Source organism: Limanda limanda, chromosome 19, assembly GCF_963576545.1.
Source record: "Limanda limanda chromosome 19, fLimLim1.1, whole genome shotgun sequence".
In the NCBI taxonomy this organism is placed as follows: Eukaryota; Metazoa; Chordata; class Actinopteri; order Pleuronectiformes; family Pleuronectidae; genus Limanda; species Limanda limanda.
Window position 1 is genome coordinate 1588407 of NC_083654.1, and position 23161 is coordinate 1611567.

General features: G+C 43.5%; 1 protein-coding gene across 1 annotated transcript in view; it reads left to right on the forward strand.

Moving 5' to 3' along the window:
• Positions 1 to 23161, forward strand: part of arhgef1a (Rho guanine nucleotide exchange factor (GEF) 1a) — an 83137-nt gene that overhangs the window by 5424 nt on the left and 54552 nt on the right. Inside the window, exons 2-5 of the mRNA XM_061093077.1 lie at positions 11668 to 11830; positions 12036 to 12103; positions 18402 to 18465; positions 18861 to 18993. Coding sequence (XP_060949060.1) covers positions 11668 to 11830; positions 12036 to 12103; positions 18402 to 18465; positions 18861 to 18993 — 428 coding nt within the window. The remainder of the gene's footprint in view (positions 1 to 11667; positions 11831 to 12035; positions 12104 to 18401; positions 18466 to 18860; positions 18994 to 23161) is intronic.

The following is a 23161-nucleotide window of genomic DNA, read 5'->3' on the forward strand; positions in this document are numbered from 1 at the left end:
CGCTCTCAGCCAGCTAGCTCCAATGCATTCTTACTACATTTACAAATCCTGCCTAATAAAAACAAAAAGGCCTATATACGAAATAATAAATGCCAAAATACTTAAGTATTCATAAAAATAAATAACAAAACTATAATTTACAATTGTCTTTGAATGTATCACATTCACTCAAACCACAGACACATCATGAAAAGATTCACATTTTCTATTTACAACAAGAGTCCTTTGCAACAAGACATACCTGTTCAGAGTTTCAGCAGAAGAAAAGAAAACAGCGTTTACATTCGGTCACATGCCTAACAAAAAAATATTTGGTTCAACAGGCGTACTTCAGGACACAAAATGGCGAATGCCAACGCACATGCACAGAAATAAAACATATGTTTGCTAGCTCGCTGAAACACTCTGAACTAACTCTGAAATGAAAATGAAACATAAAAAAATAGAATGGCTCGACTGCTATAATATAACATTACCAATGAATCATTCTAAAGTTTTAAAAAAATAAACACATTAATTACAGTATCTCAAACCAATAAGATAAACTGAAAAAAAAAATAAACAAACAAAACAACCCCTCTAAAACAGGGTAAGAAGAGACTGTGATCTCTTACTGATGGAATTTGCCAACCCCCTAAAAGTGAATGGCGTCTGAGCCATTGTGTCTAGCAAATGGTTAACCCTCTTAACAACTCTACCAGCACGTGTCCTAACTACACCTTGTGTGTCTAGTTGTGTGTATGCTTGGCTATCTTGGTTGTGTTCGATGTCAACTGTCGGTACTGCAAGAAAACTATCACTATCTGTAGCAACATCAACATCAGTCTGTAGACTGAGAGAGTTGTGAGTGTCGCCGTCTTTGTGACTTATTTCTCCACTCCCAACTTCAGCACCTTCCTGACATTGTTGATTGATGTCTGTTTCATCACTAACCCAGGATTTGCGACTGATGGCATCCCCTGTCCCATTCAGCACCCAAGCACTTGTCCTACCCTCTGAATCCTCCTCCCCGAAAGAGTTGACAAGATCCACTGAATTAGACTGCTCCTCAGAATCATCAAATGAGCTTCAGTCGTGTCTCCCTCAGCAGTTTCAATGGGCAGGAAATTTATATCAAGGATAAGATTGTGATTTACTACTTTTTTATTCCCCTCATCCTCTTCCAGCTTATATACAGGACTGTCTCAGAAAATTAGAATATTGTGATAAAGTTCTTTATTTTCTGTAATGCAATTAAAAAAACAAAAATGTCATGCATTCTGGATTCATTACAAATCAACTGAAATATTGCAAGCCTTTTATTCTTTTAATATTGCTGATTATGGCTTACAGCTTAAGAAAACTCAAATATCCTATCTCTAAATATTAGAATATCATGAAAAAGTATACTAGTAGGGTATTCAACTAATCACTTGAATCGTCTAATTAACTCGAAACACCTGCAAGGGTTTCCTGAGCCTTGAAAAACACTCAGCTTGGTTCAGTAAACTAAATCACAAGTATGGGGAAGACTGCTGATCTGACTGCTGTCCAGAGGACCATCATTGACACCCTCCATCAGGAGGGTAAGACACAAAAAGAAATTTCTCAAAGAGCAAGCTGTTCACAGAGTGCAGTTTCAAAGCACATCCACAAAAAGTCTGTTGGAAGGGGGAAATGTGGCAGGAAACGCTGCACAACCAAGAGAGATGACCGCAGCCTTAACCGCATTGTGAAGAAGGGTCGCTTCCAGAATTTGGGGGAGCTTCAAAGACAGTGGACTGAAGCTGGAGTCCAGGTATCAAAAGCCACTGTTCACAGACGTGTCCGGGAAATGGGCTACAATAGCCGTATTCCCATGGTCAAGCCACTTCTGAACTCAAGACAACGGAAGAAGCGTCTGACTTGGGCTATGGAAAAGAAGCACTGGGCAGTTGCAGAGTGGTCCAAAGTCCTCTTTTCAGACGAAAGCAAGTGTTGTATTTCATTTGGAAGTCAAGGCGCCAGAGTCTGGAGAAAGGCTGGAGAGGAGCAAAATCCAAGTTGCTTGAAATCCAGTGTGAAGTTCCCACAGTCAGTGATGGTTTGGGGAGCCATGTCAGCTGCTGGTGTTGGTCCACTGTGTTTCAACAAGTCCAGAGTAAATGCAGCTGTGTACCAAGAGATTTTAGAGCACTACATGCTTCCGTCTGCTGAAAAGCTCTATGGAGATGAGGATTTCATTTTCCAGCATGATCTGGCACCTGCCCACAGTGCCAAAACCACCAGTAACTGGTGTACTGACCATGGCATTACTGTCCTCAATTGGCCTGCCAATTCCCCTGACCTGAACCCCATAGAGAATTTGTGGGGTATTATGAAGAAGAAGCTGAAAGACACCAGACCCAACAATGCAAATGAGCTAAAGGCCGCTGTTGAAGCATCCTGGGCATCCATAAACCCTAAGCAATGCCACAGGCTGATTGCCTCCATGCCCCGCCGCATTGATGCAGTAATCCGTGCAAAAGGATTCCCAACCAAGTACTGAGTGCATTAATGGACATTTTCAAATGTTTGATTTTGTTTTGCTCATCTCATCATCTCATCTCACATCGTCATCCGCTTATCCGGGGTCGGGTCGCGGGGGGAGCAGCTCAAGCAGGGGGCCCCAGACTTCCCTTTCCCGGGCCACATTGACCAGCTCTGACGGGGGGATCCCGAGGCGTTCCCAGGCCAGTGTTGAGATATAATCTCTCCACCTAGTCCTGGGTCTTCCCCGAGGTCTCCTCCCCACTGGACGTGCCTGAAACACCTCCCAAGGGAGGCGCCCAGTCGGCATCCTTACCAGATGCCCGAACCACCTCAGCTGACTCCTTTCTAAGTAAAGGAGCAGCAGCTCTAATCCGAGTCCCTCACGGATGACTGAGCTTCTCACCCTATCTCTAAGGGAGACGCCAGCCACCCTTCTGAGAAAACTCATCTCGGCCGCTTGTACCCGCGATCTCGTCCTTTCGGTCATCACCCAGCCCTCATGACCATAGGTGAGGATAGGAACGAAGATCGACCGGTAGATCGAGAGCTTTGCCTTGCGGCTCAGCTCTCTTTTCGTTACAACGGTGCGGTAAAGCGAACGCAATACCGCCCCCGCTGCTCCGATTCTCCGGCCAATCTCACGCTCCATAGTACCCTCACTCGCGAACAAGACCCCGAGGTACTTGAACTCCTTCACTTGGGCTAAGGACTCATTTCCTACCCGGAGTAAGCAATCCATCGGTTTCCTGCTAAGAGTCATGGCCTCAGATTTAGCGGTGCTGATCCTCATCCCAGCCGCTTCACACTCGGCCGCCAGCCGATCCAGTGAGTGCTGAAGGTCACAAGCCGATGATCCAATGAGGACCACATCATCCGCAAAAAGCAGTGACGAGATCCTCAGACCACCGAACTGCAACCCCTCCCCACCACGACTACGCCTCGATATCCTGTCCATGTATATCACAAACAGGATTGGTGACAAGGCGCAGCCCTGGCGGAGACCAGCACCCACTGAGAACGAAACTGACTGGCTGCCGAGGACCCGAACACAGCTCTCGCTTTGGGAGTACAGGGATTGGATGGCCCTGAGGAGAGACCCCCTTACCCCATACTCCCGCAGCACCTCCCACAGTTTCTCCCGGGGGACCCGGTCATACGCCTTCTCCAGATCCACAAAACACAAGTGGACCGGATGGGCATACTCCCAGGCCCCCTCCAGGATCCTTGCGAGAGTGAAGAGCTGGTCCGTAGTTCCACGTCCGGGGCGAAAACCGCATTGTTCCTCTTCAATCTGAGGTTCGACGATCGGCCGAACCCTCCTTTCCAGCACCTTGGAGTAGACTTTACCAGGGAGGCTGAGAAGTGTGATACCCCGATAATTGGTACACACTCTCTGGTCCCCCTTTTTGAACAGGGGAACCACCACCCCGGTTTGCCACTCCTTTGGCACTGTACCCGACTCCCACGCGATGTTGAATAGGCGTGTCAACCATGACAGCCCCTCAACACCCAGAGCCTTTAGCATTTCTGGCTGGATCTCATCAATCCCTGGGGCTTTGCCACTGCGGAGATGTTTGACTACCTCAGTGACCTCCACCAGGGAAATTGATGACGAAACACCATCAACCTCGAGCTCTGCCTCCAACATAGAGGGCGTGTTATTCGGATTCAGGAGTTCCTCAAAGTGTTCCTTCCAACGTCCGACGACCTCCTCAGTTGAGGTCAACAGAGTCCCATCCTTACTGTACACAGCTTGGATGGTTCCCCGTTTCCCCCTCCTGAGGTGCCGGATAGTCTTCCAGAAACACTTTGGTGCCGACCGAAAGTCCTTCTCCATGACCTCTCCGAACTTCTCCCACACCCGCTGCTTAGCCTCCGACACGGCAGCAGCTGCAGCCCTTCGTGCCTGTCGGTACCCTGCAACCGAGTCAGGAGTCCTCCAGGATATCATATCCCGGAAGGCCTCCTTCTTCAATCGGACGGCTTCCCTGACCACCGGTGTCCACCACGGTGTCCGAGGGTTACCGCCCCTTGAGGAACCTAAGACCCTGAGGCCACAGCTAGCTGCCGCAGCTTCAGCAATGGAGGCTTTGAACACCGCCCACTCCGGCTCAATGTCCCCAACCTCCACAGGAATGCCAGAAAAACTCCGCCGGAGGTGTGAGTTGAAGATACCTAGGACGGGGGCCTCCTCCAGACGTTCCCAGTTCACCCGCACTACTCGTTTGGGCTTACCAGGTCTATCCGGAAATTTCCCCCATTCCCTGATCCAACTCACAACCAGATGGTGGTCGGTTGACAGTTCCGCCCCTCTCTTTACCCGAGTGTCCAAAACATGCGGCCTCAGATCAGATGACACGATCACAAAATCGATCATTGATCTACCAGGTACACTTATGAGCACCCTTATGTTCGAACATGGTGTTTGTTATGGATAATCCATGACTAGCACAGAAGTCCAATAACAAACGACCGCTCGGGTTCAGATCAGGGAGGCCGTTCCTCCCCACCACGCCTCTCCAGGTATCTCCATCGTTGCCCACGTGGGCGTTGAAGTCACCCAGCAGAACTACGGAGTCCCCTACTGGAGCCCCCTGCAGGACTCCATTCAGGGTCTCCAAGAAGGCCGAGTACTCTGAGCTGCTGTTTGGTGCATACGCACAAACAACAGTCAGAGTTTTCCCCCCTACAACCCTTAGGCGCAGGGAGGCGACCCTCTCGTCTACCGGGGTAAACTCCAACACCGCGGCGCTCAGCCGGGGATTTATGAGTATCCCCACACCCGCCCGGCGCCTCACGCCCTTGGCAACTCCGGAGAAGAATAGAGTCCAACCCTTATCCAGGAGTACGGTACCAGAGCCGAGACTGTGCGTGGAGGTAAGCCCCACCAGATCTAACTGGTAGCGCTCCACCTCCCTCACAAGCTCCGGTTCCTTTCCCCACAGCGAGGTGACGTTCCACGTCCCCAGAGCCAGCTTCTGCCGCCCGGGTCTGGTCCGTCGAGACCCCTGACCTTCGCTGCCACCCATGTGGCTGCGCACCCGACCCCAACGGGTCTTCCCACAGGTGGTGGGCCCATGAGATGAAGAGAGGGGGGGTGCCACGTAGTTTGTTCGGGCTGTGCCCGACCGGGCTCCGTGGCAAACCCGGCCACTAGGCGCTCGCCATCGAGCCCTCCGTCTGGGCCTAGCTCCAGACGGCGGCCCCGGGCTTCCTCCGGGCTGGGTCCCATCTCCTCTTGTAACGATATTCATTGAGGGTTTTTGAACCATTCTTAGTCTGGCCCCTCACCTGAGACCACTCTGCCATGAGAGACCCTACCAGGAGCACAAGGCTCCAGACAACACAGCCCTCAGGTTCACAGGGACACGCAAACCTCTCCACCACGATAAGGTGACGGTTCCAGGAGAGGTAGGAGGAGATGATTTTGTTTTGCTGTTATAAATCTTTTTTTTACTTGGTCTGAGGAAATATTCTAATTTTTTGAGATAGGATTTTTGCAACCTGCTTTGCTGTCCGTTATACGTGTGGGCCAACTTTGTAAAGTGATCTGTCAAAACAAGAACATCCACTCAACACTGTTTGCTGTCTTCCGTGGTCCAAAAATCCAAACACACTTATTCTATAGGAGCTGAGGTCCTGATACATGCGAGAGGAGCTCTGACGGATGGATCAGGTGTCTTAGCTAGGTATACCTCTGACAGCATTCGACGTAGTCTTTTATTTGATACTCCATCCTAGGCCAAAATAATCACTTCTCAGTTGAATTGTTCTTGCCTGTCCCTGATGTCCAGCTAAATCATGCACACCCCGCAAGGCCTTTTCTACCAGACATCGAGGTGAAACAAACTTGTGTCTCTTTTGTTTGGTTCAGGGATCCTTGGTAACACTGTAAAGTACTCCATCAAGAATTTGAAGTCTCTCTCACTACTTGATGAGCACCAAGGCCCCTGTGTCCAAACCGACTCTCTCCCTCCTTGAGGGTCTCCTTTTCCGACTCAGAAACGGCAGAACGTTTGAGATGCTAGGGTCCAGCTCTTGGCTTTGTCGGAGCTCCTCCAAGTAGAAGGTAGGTAACAGGTCTTGTCCTGGTGGTACGAGGTGCTGAACAGACTGGACAAACTGAACTGCTCTACACTCTGTGGCATAATCCCATTGGTCAGGAGCATCAAGAAGTGTTTTCACAACTCTGTTACACGATAGTGGGAGAGGATGAGACTGATTTGCATACCCTACATACCCATCTTCCCCAACTTCATCAGATTCAGTAAGTAGACTGTCATTACACTCTGTGATAAGCCTCTGACCAACTGTCCTAGCAAACGGGTGTCGGCTGAGGGCATCAGCCACTATGTTCTTGGTTCCTGCAATGTGCTTTAGATTGAATGTGTATGGAGCGAGCTTGGCAACCCAGCTCTGTTCGTAGGGGTCAAGTTTTGGTTTAGTCATTATGTGTCAGGGGTGAGGGATGAGGTGGAGCAGTAGGACCCAGACGCAGAGTATAATCAAGGATTGAATCTTTAATGAACAAAGTCTTTAAGGGACAAAACGAAACATAAACACTAAAGGGAGAAACTGGATAAACACTAAAGGGAGAAACTGGATAAACACTAAAGGGAGAAACTGGATAAACACAAAAAAAGGAAGAAAAGACAGAAGGCTTACACAGGGAATGCAGAGGTGCAGAGGCTCAGGAGACACGGGAGATCAGGACAGGAGAGCAGGACAAGACATCACCATGGTACAACAAACGAGCCGACAAAGGGAGCACAGAGACGTATATACAGACACAGGGAGGGCAGGGGCAATTAGACACAGCTGCAACACATGAGGACTGGTGCAGACAATCACCGACAGGTAGTGAAGACAGAAAACACACAAGAAACAGAGACTACAGAGTAAAACAGGAAACAGACACATCGAGTCTGAAAACATGAAACAACTCAAACATACACAACAGAGATTTACCAAATACACAGAAAACACTTCAAACAGAGGGAGAACCTAAACAAATAGAAAATACCAAACCGTGACAAAACACCCCCTTCAAGGGCCGGATACTAGACGGCCCAAAACGCGAACTAAGACGGGAGGAGGGGGGATCCAGAGGAGGTAATCCGGGACAGAGTACAGAGTCTCGGGCGGGTGGCGCGGAGGCCGCTTTGGGGCAGAGTGCAGAGATCCGGGCTGACGGCTCCGTGGCCGCTCAGGGGCAGAGTACTAAGGCTGAGGCAGGCAGCGCGGATGCCGGTCCGGGACGAAGCACGGGAGCTCATCAGTAGGACCGCCCAGAGGCCGATCAGGAATGACGCACGGGGCTCAGGTGGGCAGCCCGGGGTCCGGTCAGGGACTGAGCACAGGGGCACAAACCTCAGCCCCGGACGTGGGGCAGGAACCGTGTCACAGCTGCTTGGACATCTAACGCCAGAACAGATGTGACGTCTGCTGGGACCGCCGACGCCAAAACAGGTGCTGGCATGGTGGCTGCAGGGACCACTGACGTCAGAAACATGAGTAACGTCAGCTGACTCTCCGGCGCAAACAGGGACTGGAGTAGTTGCTGCCGGGACCCCTGGTGTCGGAACTGGAGCGATGTCAGCAGGGATAGCCTGCCGCAGAACAGGGACTGGAGCGGTTGCTGCCGGGACCCCTGGAGTCGGTACTGGAGCAACGTCAGTGAGGACCCAGGGACTGGAGTTGTCTTAACGCAATTGTCATCGATCTGAGAGTTAGGTGTGGCACTCACTTCCAACTGGACCGAAGGCGACACTCCGCAGCTGGCTGAAGCTGACACATCGACTGCAGTTGTTTGAACATGAGCTGTCACATTTCTAGCTGATGTAGGGCAACTTTGCTCAGTAAATAACTTTTTCTTCAGTTCAATTTGATAACGATCAACCTGCTCCTGTATTTCACTAGCAGTCCACTTGTCTGGTGCTTTGAACTTTAACACTGCAGCAAGAGAGGGATCTGGACAATACTTTACAAACATCATGGTCACCTCTTGACTGGGATCATCAATATGTTGTCCTTGTCTCCTCAAGCCCTCCTCAGCTGCGTCGACAGCCTTGTTAAGGCGAATCCAATATTCAACTGGGTTCTCTCCTGTTACAGGCACTCTGCTATAGAAGTGAGCAATAGGCATACTTGAACATGTTGCATCATCGAAATGTTGTTTCAGTACATTCGTTATCACTTTTGGGTTCTCACAGGGTTTCAGTGATGGGTTGTTATGTAAGGTTATCTTCACTACGTCAGCTTTACCCATTAGCTTTGATAAAATCTCCTCGTACTGAGCCTCAAGTCGCACACCCCTCTTTCTCCAATATGTGTCCATAAGCTCCTCCCACTCATTAACAGAATGCTTGTCTGAACCATCTTCTCTAAAAACAGGAAGCTGATGGAATCTCCCCCACTTGCTGGGCGATGTGTATGATGAGATTATTTAAAGCTGGGTCACTAATGTCTGGAACAGTGTTAATTATGACGAAAAATATTCGTTAACAACCTTTTTCCCATGACTAAGATGAGATGAAGACGTAACGAAAACGGATCTTTGAAAATAAAAACTATGACTAGATCTATTGTAACTTTCGTTGACGAGACGAGACGAAAATGTCGGTGGTTGACTTAGTCACAATCATTTTTTAAAACATCATCGAATCAGGCCGTCATGAAGTACCAGGAGCGGACGAGTGTGTGTGTGTGCTCTCAGATAGCGCCACACACCGGTCCCGGGGCTCCGCCCCCGGCCCTGCTCTCTCACTCAGAGACAGTGAGATCAGAGCTCGTTCACGAGAAGCAGCCGCTCACTAACTCACCGGCTGCTTCTTAACTATGGAAACAGTGAAAACACAGAGTTCGTCTGGTCTCAGCTGCTCAGAGATCAGAGCCGCAGCTTCTTAATCAGAGCAGAAGCTGCAGCTGGTTTCTACCGAGCTTCAGTTCCTGTGTCTGCCTCCAGTCTTACCTGCTCTCACTTTTTGTTTTCACATTTCGCCAACTAAAATATATTAGGCTGCAGCTATATTTTTTTATTTATTTCAAAATAGGGTACATCTTATTTCATTCATTTCCCATAAATTTGGGGTGGACTAAAATAGCCCTACATAGTTCTGTGTTTAATTTATTTTAAGTAGGCCTACACTTGCGCGTTTCTTCTCCTATTCATAAACATTTGGTGTTTCCCTTTGTTGTAACAGGTAAAAATAGCAAAAATATTTCAACAGTTTTCTTTATTGTCATTCTATAATTGCATAAATGCAACTATAGTTTAGCATAGTATAACTATGTATAAAACTTTTTAGCTTTGTTATCAAATATGTTTTGCTGCTCCAGACAAATTTTATTTTGGGGAAGAGGGGGCAAAATGGCTCTTTTGATAGTAAAGGGTTGCTGACCCCTGCTATAGACCTATAGGGATATCTAATGGACGACCAAAATACTGCAAGCTAGACTAGTATGCAGTTGTAGACACAACACAGGGGGCCCCTGGGCCTGAGAAGGGAAGAAAAGAGTTTAATGTGGCTATTAAATGTGACTATAAAACTAGACTAAAATGTAATTAGTTTTCGTCGACTAAAACTAGACTAAAATGTTCTGAGTTTTTGTCGACGAAAACTAGACTAAAACTAAGAAGGATAAAAATGACTAAATAAGACTAAAACTAATATGCATTTTTGTTCAAAGACTAAGATTAAATCAAAAATAGCTGCCAAAACACTGGTCTGGAATTGCTGAAAGCATCACAGCTCATTTAAAAGTCTTCCCCTCCCAGATGTAAGACCAGAATCACCAGGGACATATTCTCCCCTTCCCACATTGTATGTAATTTTCTTCTGATTTAACACTTAGGCGAGTGCCAAAGAAGAAAATAATGACTGAGAATGTTCTTTCACAGTAGGCAATGGAAAAGAATATATAATAAAATACACTGGACAACAAATTAAAAAAAAATCTCATAATTCCAATGTGACAACGTCACTTCAAGATAAAGTTATTTTAACTGTGACAACATAACTTCAGTGCAAACTTAAAAAAACAATCTTGGGATGGCATTCAGCAACCTCCGGTGACTAAGCTGGTGTTGATACACCATGGATTCGGGTCAGGGCACCAATGTTACCGGTCTATCCTTTGTGTCGTATGCTCTGCGTTGTGTATCAATTCATGAAGACGAAGACCAGGACTTGATTTTCGTCACAGGACGTTTGTTGCCTCTCACCACTGAGGAAGAAAAGACAGTTGTTGTAATTTTCTAATGAGCTAGTAGAATGAATACTAATCAATTTTTTTACATTTGTATAATAATGCAAGTTACCTTATCTCAGGATAGTGAAGAGAAAGTGTCAGCTTGACAAGCACTCAGTGTGTAGCCAGACTCCCATCAGACATCCCAGGTTTGATCCTCAATGTATATGCAGCGATCAAGAGACCCGCTACTGCCACAAGAGGGCTTGAATTAAAAATGAATGCAAGGCAGCATCAGATCCTTTATGAGACAAAGCACTATTCTGGGATCAGATGTAAGGATTTAATTCTAGATAAAGATATACAATGGCGTTAGAGACAATCCCTGCTCTGTAAGAGCGTATCATGTGTCATCTGACTGATAAGCTCCAATAGGAAATAAATCTGGAGATACTGTCTCAAGTAATATTTCCCCCAAGACTTTTGACATTTTTTTCCATGCATTGAGCATTGCATCTGAGGGACTGCGCATCGAATGTTATACAATGCAATGCATGTCACCTGACATCTAACGCTGGAGGTACTGTCAGCCCGGAACAACATCAATTAGCAGTCTCAAATTTTTTTGTCACAATGACATAATACACCAAAGACATCAACAAGCTGAGAGCCCTTACAATGTATTATGTAGAGGACTTTTGAACTCTGTTACAGTGATCAATTGAGCGATACATTAATTATTAATATTATTGTTAATAATAATAATGTTGAGAAGAAGAAGAATATTGTTATTATTAGTAGGTAGTGCCTGTGACTATGCTTCCTTTCGATCATAATAATATAACCATGGTGTTGGTGCCTCAATTTAGCCTGGTACCTTTCACCCGGGCCACACTGAGTGCATTTCAACAGTCGGCTTCTTTTTCAGATTTTGTGACATTCATTTACAATAAGTCATTTTCAATTTTGTTTCTATTTCTTCTCCAGAATAAAGAGAGAGAGCGCATGAGGGAGCAAGAGAAGGCAGCAAGGGAAAGGGAGGCACGTTACAGCAATGGTCATCTCTTCACGTCATTGACAGTTTCAGGAACTACACTCTGCACAGCATGTAACAAGAGTATTACTGCCAAGGAGGCCCTCAGCTGCCCAAGTAAGTAAGAGTTTGTGCACCTATACTGCTATATACACTGAATGGTGGTAAATTGGTAAAATCTAACAAAGTAATCAACCAGAATAACTAAGTTCTTAGTTATTCTGGTTTCTCTGGTCATAATCAATTTCTGCAGTTGTAAAAGAGTAAAAGAGATCTGATATGTTTATGATCTTTGCTTTAATGTCTAATATCATTTTTCCAGCATGCAACATCACTATTCACAACCGCTGTCGAGATGCTTTGCCCAACTGCGCCAAAATGAAACAGAGGGTAAGACACAGGCTACACAAATCTACACAAGTTAAATTATTGACAGATGTTTTAACATGTATTATTTCGACTCTTTGGTCGACGAAAACTAATTACATTTTAGTCTAGTTTTATAGTCACATTTAATAGCCACATTAAACTCTTTTCTTCCCTTCTCAGGCCCAGGGGCCCCCTGTGTTGTGTCTACAACTGCATACTAGTCTAGCTTGCAGTATTTTGGTCGTCCATTAGATATCCCTATAGGTCTATAGCAGGGGTCAGCAACCCTTTACTATCAAAAGAGCCATTTTGCCCCCTCTTCCCCAAAATAAAATTTGTCTGGAGCAGCAAAACATAACACACTCTTTGGTAAGATTAAATACTTTATCAAAATTATCTTAATACTGTATTCAAGTTACTTTTCATTAGTGCTTTCAGTTAAACGCGTTATTAACGGCGTTAACGCAAACCCATTTTAACGCCGTCAATTTTTTTCTCGCGAGATTAACGCAGAGCTGCCAACTGACCTGCTCTCGCTTTTTGTTTTAATATTTCGCCAACTAAAATATATATTTTTAAGCTATTGTAGCGTCCCCGCTTACACAGGACACAGAACTTCTTTGTGGTTTAGTAACTTTTATTATCCTCTACAAGAACATGTGCACTTCTAGGTCTTACTCGCACACATCAACAACACTTCACTTCCTCATTGACCCCCGATCCCCAACAAAACCAGCCAATGAGGGCCTGACATCCCCAACAACCCCATCCTATTGGTCCAAACAGTCACATGTCCCACCTCGACCCCTTCACTGACCCTCAGGATATCAGAACGCTCCTTCAACACAGTGTTTTACTGAACATACGTCAAAACCAAACATAAACATACACCCAGTCCATTACACTATTAGGCTGCAGCTATATGTTTTAATTTATTTCAAAATAGGGTACTTCTTATTTCATACATTTTCCACAAATATGGGGAGGACTCAAATAGCCCTACAAAGTTCTGTGTTTAATTTATTTCAAAGTAGGCCGACACTTGCCTATGTATTTCTTTTGTTTGTTATTTTTTTGCTTGTCTGTTTGAGTAGATGGCTGAAAGCAAAGAAGTAATAGGCTTATCTTTTATTGGTAACCTAACTGTTACGGTTCATTGTTTCTGAAATAATAGGCCTGACTGCTATGTTCACAGCAAACTTGAAAAAAAGAAAATATTAAGCCATGGTTTAACTGCACTATAGGCTGAGTCCTTGTTTACCTGAAATGTGCACTTTATAATTTTATTTTGTACCGCCCTGTTTGGCAATGTTGTTTTTCAATAAAATAAAGCATTTGCATCAAGGAAGCAAATCCACTTTTCCATGTTGATAAGAGCGTTAAAACGAAAAACAAAAATTATGGGAAAAAAATAAATGAAGGGACATTTAGAATAGATAAAAAATTGCGATTAGTCGCGAGTTAACTATGCCATAAATGTGATTAATCGCGATTAAATATTTTAATCGTTTGACAGCACTACTTTTTATATATATATATTAGAGATGAGCGGGTACAGCATTATCTGTATCTGTATCTGTTAACCATATGAATTATCCGTATCCGTACTCGGAGTGGGCGGGGCCTAATCCGGAAGTGGGTTTGATTTAACCCGGAAGTGGGCTGGTTCAACATAACTTTCTTTTTTAACTTTGAAATTTTTTTATGATTTTTTTTTAATTTATTTACACACCAGGTGTGTGTGTGTGTGTGTGTGTGTGTGTGTGTGTGTGACTGAGATGTAGCGAGGGACGTTCACTGTCTCCTGGAGAAATGAACACTCCGTGTTTTTAGTATAGAAAGACGTGAATTATATTCGTTCACAAGTCATACAGACTGGTTTTGTTATTTTCACTTTACATTAACACTTAAAGTTTAGTGCAGTGTTATTGTTTGCCGTGATAATTAAATGCCAGTGTGATAATAAATGACAATTTCAAACCATACAAACTGTCATGTTGTACTGTATTTAATAGAGGTTTACTTTACTGTAAAGTAAGTGTAAATGTAAAGTGAAAATAACAAAACCAGTCATTATGACTTGTTAACAAATATAATTCACGTCTTTCTATACTAAAAACACAGAGTGTTCATTTCTCCGGGAGACAGTGAACGTCCCTCGCTACATCTGCAGCGCTCCTCTACTGAGCCAATGCAGGTCTCGTGAAAATTTTTCCAAAGACTCGTACCCAAAGACCCAGTCGGGAAATGAACAAATCATTTCTGCTTCCTTGACTGAGCCTATGGAGCAGTCCCGATGCGCAGTGAACCTGAGTGACTGAGAGACAGAGAGCTGTTCTGTGAGTGTGTGAGCAGAGCCGTGTGTGACGGGAGGAGCGCTGTGACGCTGTGTGAGGATTTTCATTCAGTCCGAGCACAGATAATGACTCCGATTACTCGTATTATACTCGAAATCGGCAAAAGTGCTTTATCCGTACCGGATACTAGTTTCAGCCGAGTATCCGGCTCATCTCTAATATATATATATATGTAATTTAAAGGTATGAATGGAAATGTTATACTTTGATATTGAGGAAAAATGAATGGATGTGAAGTGGGTTAGGTGAAGATGCATCTCAATGATGCACTGGGACCGGGTGGAGTGAGACGAGAGAGTGTGAGGGTTTTACACCCAATCTTATAACAGGCCCCCTCAGAAATCTGACATCCTGTCCAAACTTTTTCCACCTTTAATGTATCCTATACCGTGAACAATTCAATTGAAAAACAAACTAAAATCTTTTAGGCGTAAATATAAAAATAAAAAAATTACAATAACCTGGTTGCATAAGTGTGCACACCCTTACTTTGTTGAAGCACCTTTTGATTTAATTACAGCACTCAGTCTTTTGGGGTAGGAGTCTATTAGCATGGCACATCTTGAGTTGGCAATATTTGCCCACTCTTCTTTGCAAAAGGGCTCCAAATCTGTCAGATTGCGAGGGCATCTCCTGTGCACAGCCCTCTTCAGATCACCCCACAGATGTTCAATTGGAATCAGGTCTGGGGTCTGGCTGGGTCATTTCAAAACATTAATCTTCTACTGGTGAAGCCATGCTTTTGTTGATTTGGATGTATGCTTTGGGTCGTTGTCATGCTGATAGGTAAAATTCCGCTTCAGCTTTCTAGCCTGAAGGTTTTGTGCCAAAACTGACTGGTATTTTCCTCATAATTCCCTCCACCTTGACTAAGGCCCCTGTTCCAGCTGAAGTAAAACAGCCCCAAAGCATGATGCTACCACCACCATGCTTCACTGCGGGTATGGTGTTCATTGGGTGATGTGCAGTGTTGTTTTTGCGCCAATCATACCTTTTGGAATTATGGCCAAAAAGTTCAACCTTGGCTCATCAGACCATAACACATTTTCCCACATGCTTTTTGGAGACTTCATGTATGTTTTTGCAAAATTTAGCCGGGCTTTGATGTTTTTCTTGGTAAGGAAAGGCTTCTGTCTTGCCACGCTACCCCAAAGCCCAAACATACGATGAATACGGAAGATTGTTGTCACATGTAGTACACAGCCAGTCCTTGCCAGAAATTCCTGCAGCTCCTTTAATGTTGCTGTAGGCCTATTGGAAGCCTCCCTGACCAGTTTTCTTCTTGTCTTGTCTTCTTGTTCATCAATTTTGGAGGGACGTCCAGTTCTTGGCAATGTCACTGTTGTGCCATATTTTCTTCACTGTGTTCCATGGTATATTTAATGCCTTGAAAATTATTTTGTACCCTTCTCCTGACCGATACCTTTCAACAATGAGATCCCTCTGATGCTTAGGAAGCTGTCTGCTGACCATGGCTCTTGCTTCTTGCTAGTCAATTTCCTACTAGAACAGCTGAACTTTATTTGGGATTAATCAGAGTCACTGTAAATGATTGCAGGTGTGTACTGACTACTATTTAACATGAGTTTGAATGTGATTGGTTAATTTTGAATACAGCCACATCCCCAGTTATAAGAGGGTGTGCACACTTATGCAACCGCATTGTTTTAGTTTTTTATGTTTATTTTTCCCCCTAAAAGATTTCAGTTTGTTTTTTCAATTGAATTGTTCACGTTAAAGATCACATTAATGGTTGAAAAAGTTCTGACTAGGTTTATTTTTTACATCACAAAAGCCTGGCATATTAACAGGGGTATGTAGACTTTTTATATCCACTGTAGGTGTATAGAGGCCCATTTCCAGCAACTATCAATCCAGTGTTCTAATGGTACATTGTGTTTGCTAATAACCATAGAAGACTAATGGATGATTAGAAAACCCTTGAAAACTCTTGCGCAATTATGTTAGCACAGCTGAAAACTGTTTAGCTGGTGAGAGAAGCTATAGAACTGGCCTTCCTTGAGCTAGTTGAGTATCTGGAGCATCACATTTGTGGGTTCGATTATACTCTCAAAATGGCCAGAAAAAGAGAACTTCATGTGAAACTCGCCAGGCAATTCCATGCGAGAAATTGCGAGGAAACTGAAAATTGGTGTGTACTACTCCCTTCAGAGAACAGCACAAATGGGCTCTAACCAGAGTAGAAAGAGAAGTGGGAGGCCCCGGTGCACAACTCAGCAGGAAGACAAGTATATTAGAGTCTCTAGTTTGAGAAATAGATGCCTCACAGGTCCTCAACTGGCAGCTTCTTTAAATGGTACCAGAACGCCAGTGTCATGTCTACAGTGAAGAGACGACTCCGGGATGCTGGCCTTCTAGGCAGAGTGGCAAAGAATAAGCCATATCTGAGACTGGCCAATAAAAGGAAAAAGATTGATATGGGCAAAATAACACAGACATTGGACAGAGGTGGATAAAAGTGTAATGGACAGATGAATCAAAGTTTGAGATATTTGGATCACACAGAAGAATATTTGTGAGACGCAGAACAGGTGAAAAGATGTTGGAAGAGTGCCTGACGCCATCTGTCAAGCATGGTGGAGGTAATGTGATGGTCTGGGGCTGCTTTGGAAGGAAGGCTATCACTCCATTTTGCAACGCTATACCATACCCTGTGGACAGCGCTTGATTGGACCTGCTACAACAGCTAAATGACCCAAAGCACACCTCTAAATTATGCAATAACTATTTAGGGAAGAAGCAGGCAGCTGGTATGCTGTCTGTAATGGAGTGGCCAGTGCAGTCACCAGATCTCAGCCCCATTGAGCTGTTGTGGGAGGAGCTTGACCATATGGTACGCAAGAAGTGCCCATCACCAATCCAGCTTGTGGGAGGTGCTTCAGGAAGCGTGGGGTGAAGTTTCTACAGATTACCTCAACAAATTAACAGCTAGAATGCCAAAGGTCTGCAATGCTGTAATTGCTGCAAATGGAGCATTCTTTGACAAAAGCAAAGTTTGAAGAACAAAATTAATATTTCAAATAAAAATCATTATTTCTAACCTTGTCAATGTCTTGACTATATTTTCTATTCATTTTGCAACTCATTTGATAAATAAAAGTGTGACTTTTCATGGAAAACACGAAATTGTCTGGGTGACACCAAACTTTTGAACGGGAGTGTATGTTTTTATTTATTTCAAAATATGGTACTTCTTATTTCATACATTTCCCACAAATATGGGGAAAGTAGGCCTACACACGCCAGTGTATTTTCTTCTCCTCTTCAAAAGAGTTTGGTGTTTTCCTTTGTTGTAACAGATAAAAATGACAATAAAATGTCATTTTTGTGTGTTTGTTTCTTTATTGTTGTTCTATAATTTCATAAATGCAATAAACTATAGTTTAGTATAATATAACTTTATATAAAACTTTACACGCAGTGTTATCAAATACGTTTTGCGGTTCCAGACAAATTTTATTTGGGAGAAGAGGGGACAAAATGCCTCTTTTGATAGTAAAGGTTGCCTAGCCCTGTCCTAGTCGGTGATTTCTACTAGTGAAAGATCGCCTAGTGTGAGACCTACTATCGCCTGTCAGTCATGTCGTATGAACTCAACAACTGCAAGACTCCTGATTACATGACAGCAACATTGTGTAGTGTGTGTACTACACAGTGAACTTGGCATTTGAGAAACTAATGACTTTGTGTCGCGGTAACATTGTTTCCGTTCTGTTCATTTATCAATAATTTCAGAAATTGGATTGACTCTGCATCTGCACAACCTGCATAGACATTGTCAATATGGCAATAATGGCTGTCCATGCATTATATTGTGTATTAATTCTATTTTAGTGGCCGCATGTGTTTTAATGTGTCATAATTGCATTTTTAAGAAAGAGAAAATGAAAGCGACAAACCGTTGAAACATCACACATAGTTTGTTTGTCCTTTATTAACAGCAGCAGAAGACAGTCCCGTTGAAGAATAACTCAGCCTTGCAGAATATCACTCTGCGTGCAAAAAGTAAGACATATTCAGTCTCTTCCTTCTACCTCTTTCATTACTCCTTCTGACACTTTTGTCTTCCTCATCAAAATGTAAATGAAATGGTCTGTATTTATATAGCGCTTTTCTAGTCTTGATGACCACTTAAGTAGTCTCAAAGCACAGTTGATTGCCATTTACCCATTCACACACATTCATATTGTTCATCTATGGACAACACTTTTTCTATGAGGGGCAATTCGACATGCAGATGGAGAAGACTGGGATCAAATCGTCGAACTTGTGGTTAGAGTACGACCGCTCCACCCCGCCAGTCACAGCCGACAAAATGTGGTCCTCTTCTACAGTTTGTTTTGTTCCTTGTCTTGCCCTTCTTTCCCTAATCCTCTAACTGCATCATCATTTTTCATTAGCTCCAGGAATGCGTGAACGCCCAAGTTCGGCCATCTACCCTTCTGATAGCTTCCGACAGTCCCTGTTGGGATCCCGCCGAGGTCGCTCCAGTCTGTCCCTGTCTAAGAGTGTCTCCACCAACAACATTTCAGGGTGAGCCTCACTTACAATGACCAACTACTACAGTAGAAGGCAAAATTCAAGATGGTGCTGTTCCCAAGTGGCAGCCTATTGCATAAGCTCCCGGTGTCTTTTTGTGTTACTTTTATGTCTGTGTCTTTTTCTTTCACTGACCACCATCACCACCACAATGGCCGTGCGGCAACTTTTTGTGTCACCACTTAGCTTTCTGTTTTATCAATCAAATGAATCACATTTTTTTTGTATAGCCCATATTCACATAACAGAATTTGTCTCATAGGGCTTTAACAACATGTGACATCCTCCGCCCCTAACCCTGAGCAAGGAAAAACTACTAAAAACCCTTTTAACAGGGTAAAAAGAACGTAGAAACCTCAGGGAGAGCCACATGTGAGGGATCCCTCTCCAAGGACGGACATAAGTGCAATAGATGTCAAGTGTAGAGGAGAACATCATCAGGATAAATGTTTTAGCAGCATTGATAAGGGTAAACATTTTGAAAGCATAACTGAAGGTCAATGAATTGATTGATTATTGTCAGTAATGGTCAAGTATCTGAGGAGAAATACTATGTATCAAGCAGTCCTGCTGCAATCATAGTCTTTGGTCAGCAGCCAGCAAGATCATGATCCAATATCAAGATCGGATGCCACTATAGTCCGCAGCCACTGCCGCCATTAGGATCCACTATCAGCTGCCACCTCGATCGTGATCCACAACCATTATCAGATGCCAACACGATAAAGGATCCACCATTTTAATCACGATTAGCCAGCACGATACAGAATTTGCCGTACTGGATCCGATCTGTGGATCTCTGATACGCGATCCACAGATCGTGATGTGGCCACAGCTGCGGCCCTGGATCTGCGGACGATCCTGGTACTTTGGCTACTGTTGTAGAGAGTCTTGCACAGGGCATTTGGAACATTTTATAAGCATGCGGACAGCTGATTTGAACCTGTATTGCTGCCCAGAGCCAAGCCTGAAATCCCAAAGGTGCTAAGGAGGAGATGCCTGGATTGCAGACCTGGAGCTAAACTGAAAGCAAAGAGTAGGAAACATAAGTCTGCTGCTTCTGGGCTGAGCCAGAAAAGAGCCCGGGTCCACTTCCAAAATTGTGTCCATGTAATGCTGTTTCTGTGTCAAACAAAGGCACTAATAGATAGTATCTCAACTGACTTCCCAAATTGATTCGATTTCGATTCACAAGTTTCGATTTGATTTATGATATGATTCAATAGCGAATCAGTTGACGATATTTCAGTGTATAATACCAATTTTGCCTGAATATGAAAGAAATAAAAAAAAGCGTCGCTTGTTTTTTTTATTTAAAAAAATAAATAAATCCGTCACTCGCGCACATCAACAACACCTCACTTCCTCATTGAGCCCCGATCCCCAAGCAACCATCCTATTGGTCCAAACAGTCACATGTCCTACCCAGACCACTTCACTGACCGTCGGACATCAGAACGCTCCTTCAACACAGTGTTTTACTGAACATAAGTCAAAACCAAACATAAACATAAACCTAGTCCGTTACACGATTAGGCTGCAGCTATTTGGTTTTATTTATTTAAAAATAGGGTACTTCTTATTTCATACATTTTCCACAAATATGAGGAGGACTCAAATAGCCCTACAAAGTTCTGTGTTTAATTTATTTCAAAGTAGGCCGACACTTGCCTGTGTATTTTGTTTGTTTGTTATTTTGTTGCTTGTCTGTTTGAGTAGCTAGCTGAAAGCAAAGAAGTAGTAGGCTAACCTTTTATTGGTAACCTAACTGTTACGGTACATTGTTTCTGGAATAAGAGGCCTGACTGCTATGTTCACAGCAAACTTGATTTTTTTTAAATATTAAGTAGGGCTGCCACTAACGACTATTTTTCTATCGATTAATCTGACGACTATTTTATCGATTAGTCGATTAATGTAAACGATTAATTTTCCTCCAAAAAAATCAAATTGACCATTTCAATTCAGTTAATCTTATTTTGATAACAACAAACTGTATGTCACCATATAATGCAGCACAAAACAAAATGTAAACAAAGGCTCAAATATTAAAGTGCAAAACTGTAGGTTTAAACTAGCAACTCCAACGTGATAAAAATAAATAAAAAAGAGGGCTTATAAGTTAAGTCAGCAGTGCAACTCAAAAAGATATCAAAGTATCTATTTAACCCCTTATCACCACTGTTTCTTATACTGTTTAGAGTATAAGAAACAGTGGTGTCCAGGTCAAAATCCGACTCACCCCCCCCCCCCCCCCCCCCCCCGCGGCTGCCCTCTAGCAGCCCTACCACCAGGCTAAGCAAGTTTTCTTGGTTATATCAGAATCAGAATTTATTTATTGCCAAGAAGGTTGACACCTACCTGGAATTTGCTCTGGTGCATACAATGAACATAAAACAGAAAAACACAATAAATACAACACACAAGAAAAAAAAAACATTATATAAAATTAATAGATATAAAAAGTAAAGTAAAAAGTGAAATGCAAAACAGGACAAAGCAATGTCAAATTGCAATATGCAATGTAATGCAATATAATATAATAATATGTGTTAATGTAACACATCCTTGAGGCGGGATAAAAGTCCAAGTCAGGTGGGGGTCCCGGGCCTTGTTGATAAGGCCAACTACAGCTGGGAAGAAGCTAGTCTTGTGGCGTGAGGTTTTGTCCTGATCGACTGCAGCCTCCTGCCGGAGGGAAGAACCTCGATATTTATGTGTATGTTCGAAAACATTAAAGCAAAGCCACAAGCAACACTTGTTGTGCTTGAAGTTAGCACTAGCATTAGCTGGGAGAGCAGAGCCGTATACAAACATATACAGTGACGTCATGACATGGCTCTTTGAATGGCACTGGCCTGTCGAAAATCAAATGCGGAAAAGGGATATTGAAAATAGTTTACAATTCAGTTTATTGGGGGGGACAATTTGACCATATTTAAACATTGGGGCCATTAAATAATGCAGAAGCAACTAAACAACAAAAACAAAAAGTTAAACTTACAGTTAAAAAAAACAAAGTCCAATATTCCACAAACAGAAACATTACTTGGAGAAAAAACACTCAAAAGGCTAAACTTAAAAAACAAAATCACTATAAAACAAGAAGACACTTGAAACATTGAGAAGATACTAGAGCAGACATGGGCAAACTATCCCGCCGAACTTGTCAAAGTATAATATATATTATTGAAAAAAAAAATGTTTTTTTTTTGTGTTTTGTATGTTTTTATGTTAATTGTATGCACCAACACCCAGAGCAAATTCCAGTTAGGTGTAAACCTACTTGGCGATAAATACATTCTGATTCTGAAATTCAATTGTACCTTTCTCCTGTAATGCCCCCATTTCCCCATTAGAAGGCGTACTTGTGGGAGTGTGGTGAAAAGGGCTCTTAAGTGCACATGATCTCCCTTCCCTTTTTCACTTTGCCCTGTGAGCCCATCTGTAGAATGAGTGGATCAAGGAAAAGAAAAGTGGACAATGAGTGCAGAGTGTTTAACACGGAGTGGACTACAAAATACTTTTTCACAGAAGTCCAATCCAAGGCTGTATGCCTTATATGCCGTGAAACTGTCTCAGTTTTCAAGGAATACAACATTTGCCGTCACTTTTCTACAAAGCATGCTAACTATGCCAGCAAGCAGTCAACACAAGAGCGAACGGCTACGGCTCAGAGGCTGGCAGCTAATTTACAGACACAGCAACATTTTTTTAACCGACAAACTACGATTCAAGAGTCAACAACCAAGGCGAGTTTTTTGGTGGCATTCAAAATAGCAAAGGCTAGCAAGCCTTTCTCCGAAGGCGAGTTTGTAAAATAATGCATGGTACAGACAGCAGACATCTTGTGTCTGGAGATCAAAAGCAAATTTGAAAATGTCAGTTTATCACGCAGGACTGTGACTCGCCGTGTGGAACTGATTGATGAAAATATAGCCTGCCAATTAAACAAAAAGTCTGATTCCTTTGAGTTATATTCACAAGCACTGGATGAAAGTACGGACGTAAAAGACACTGCTCAGCTCCTCATTTTTATCCGAGGCATTGACGACAGTTTTGCGATAACAGAGGAGTTTTTGACCATGGAGTCCATGAAAGGAACAACGCGGGGAGAGGACTTGTATAACCAGGTGTCTGCTGTCATCGAAAGAATGAAGTT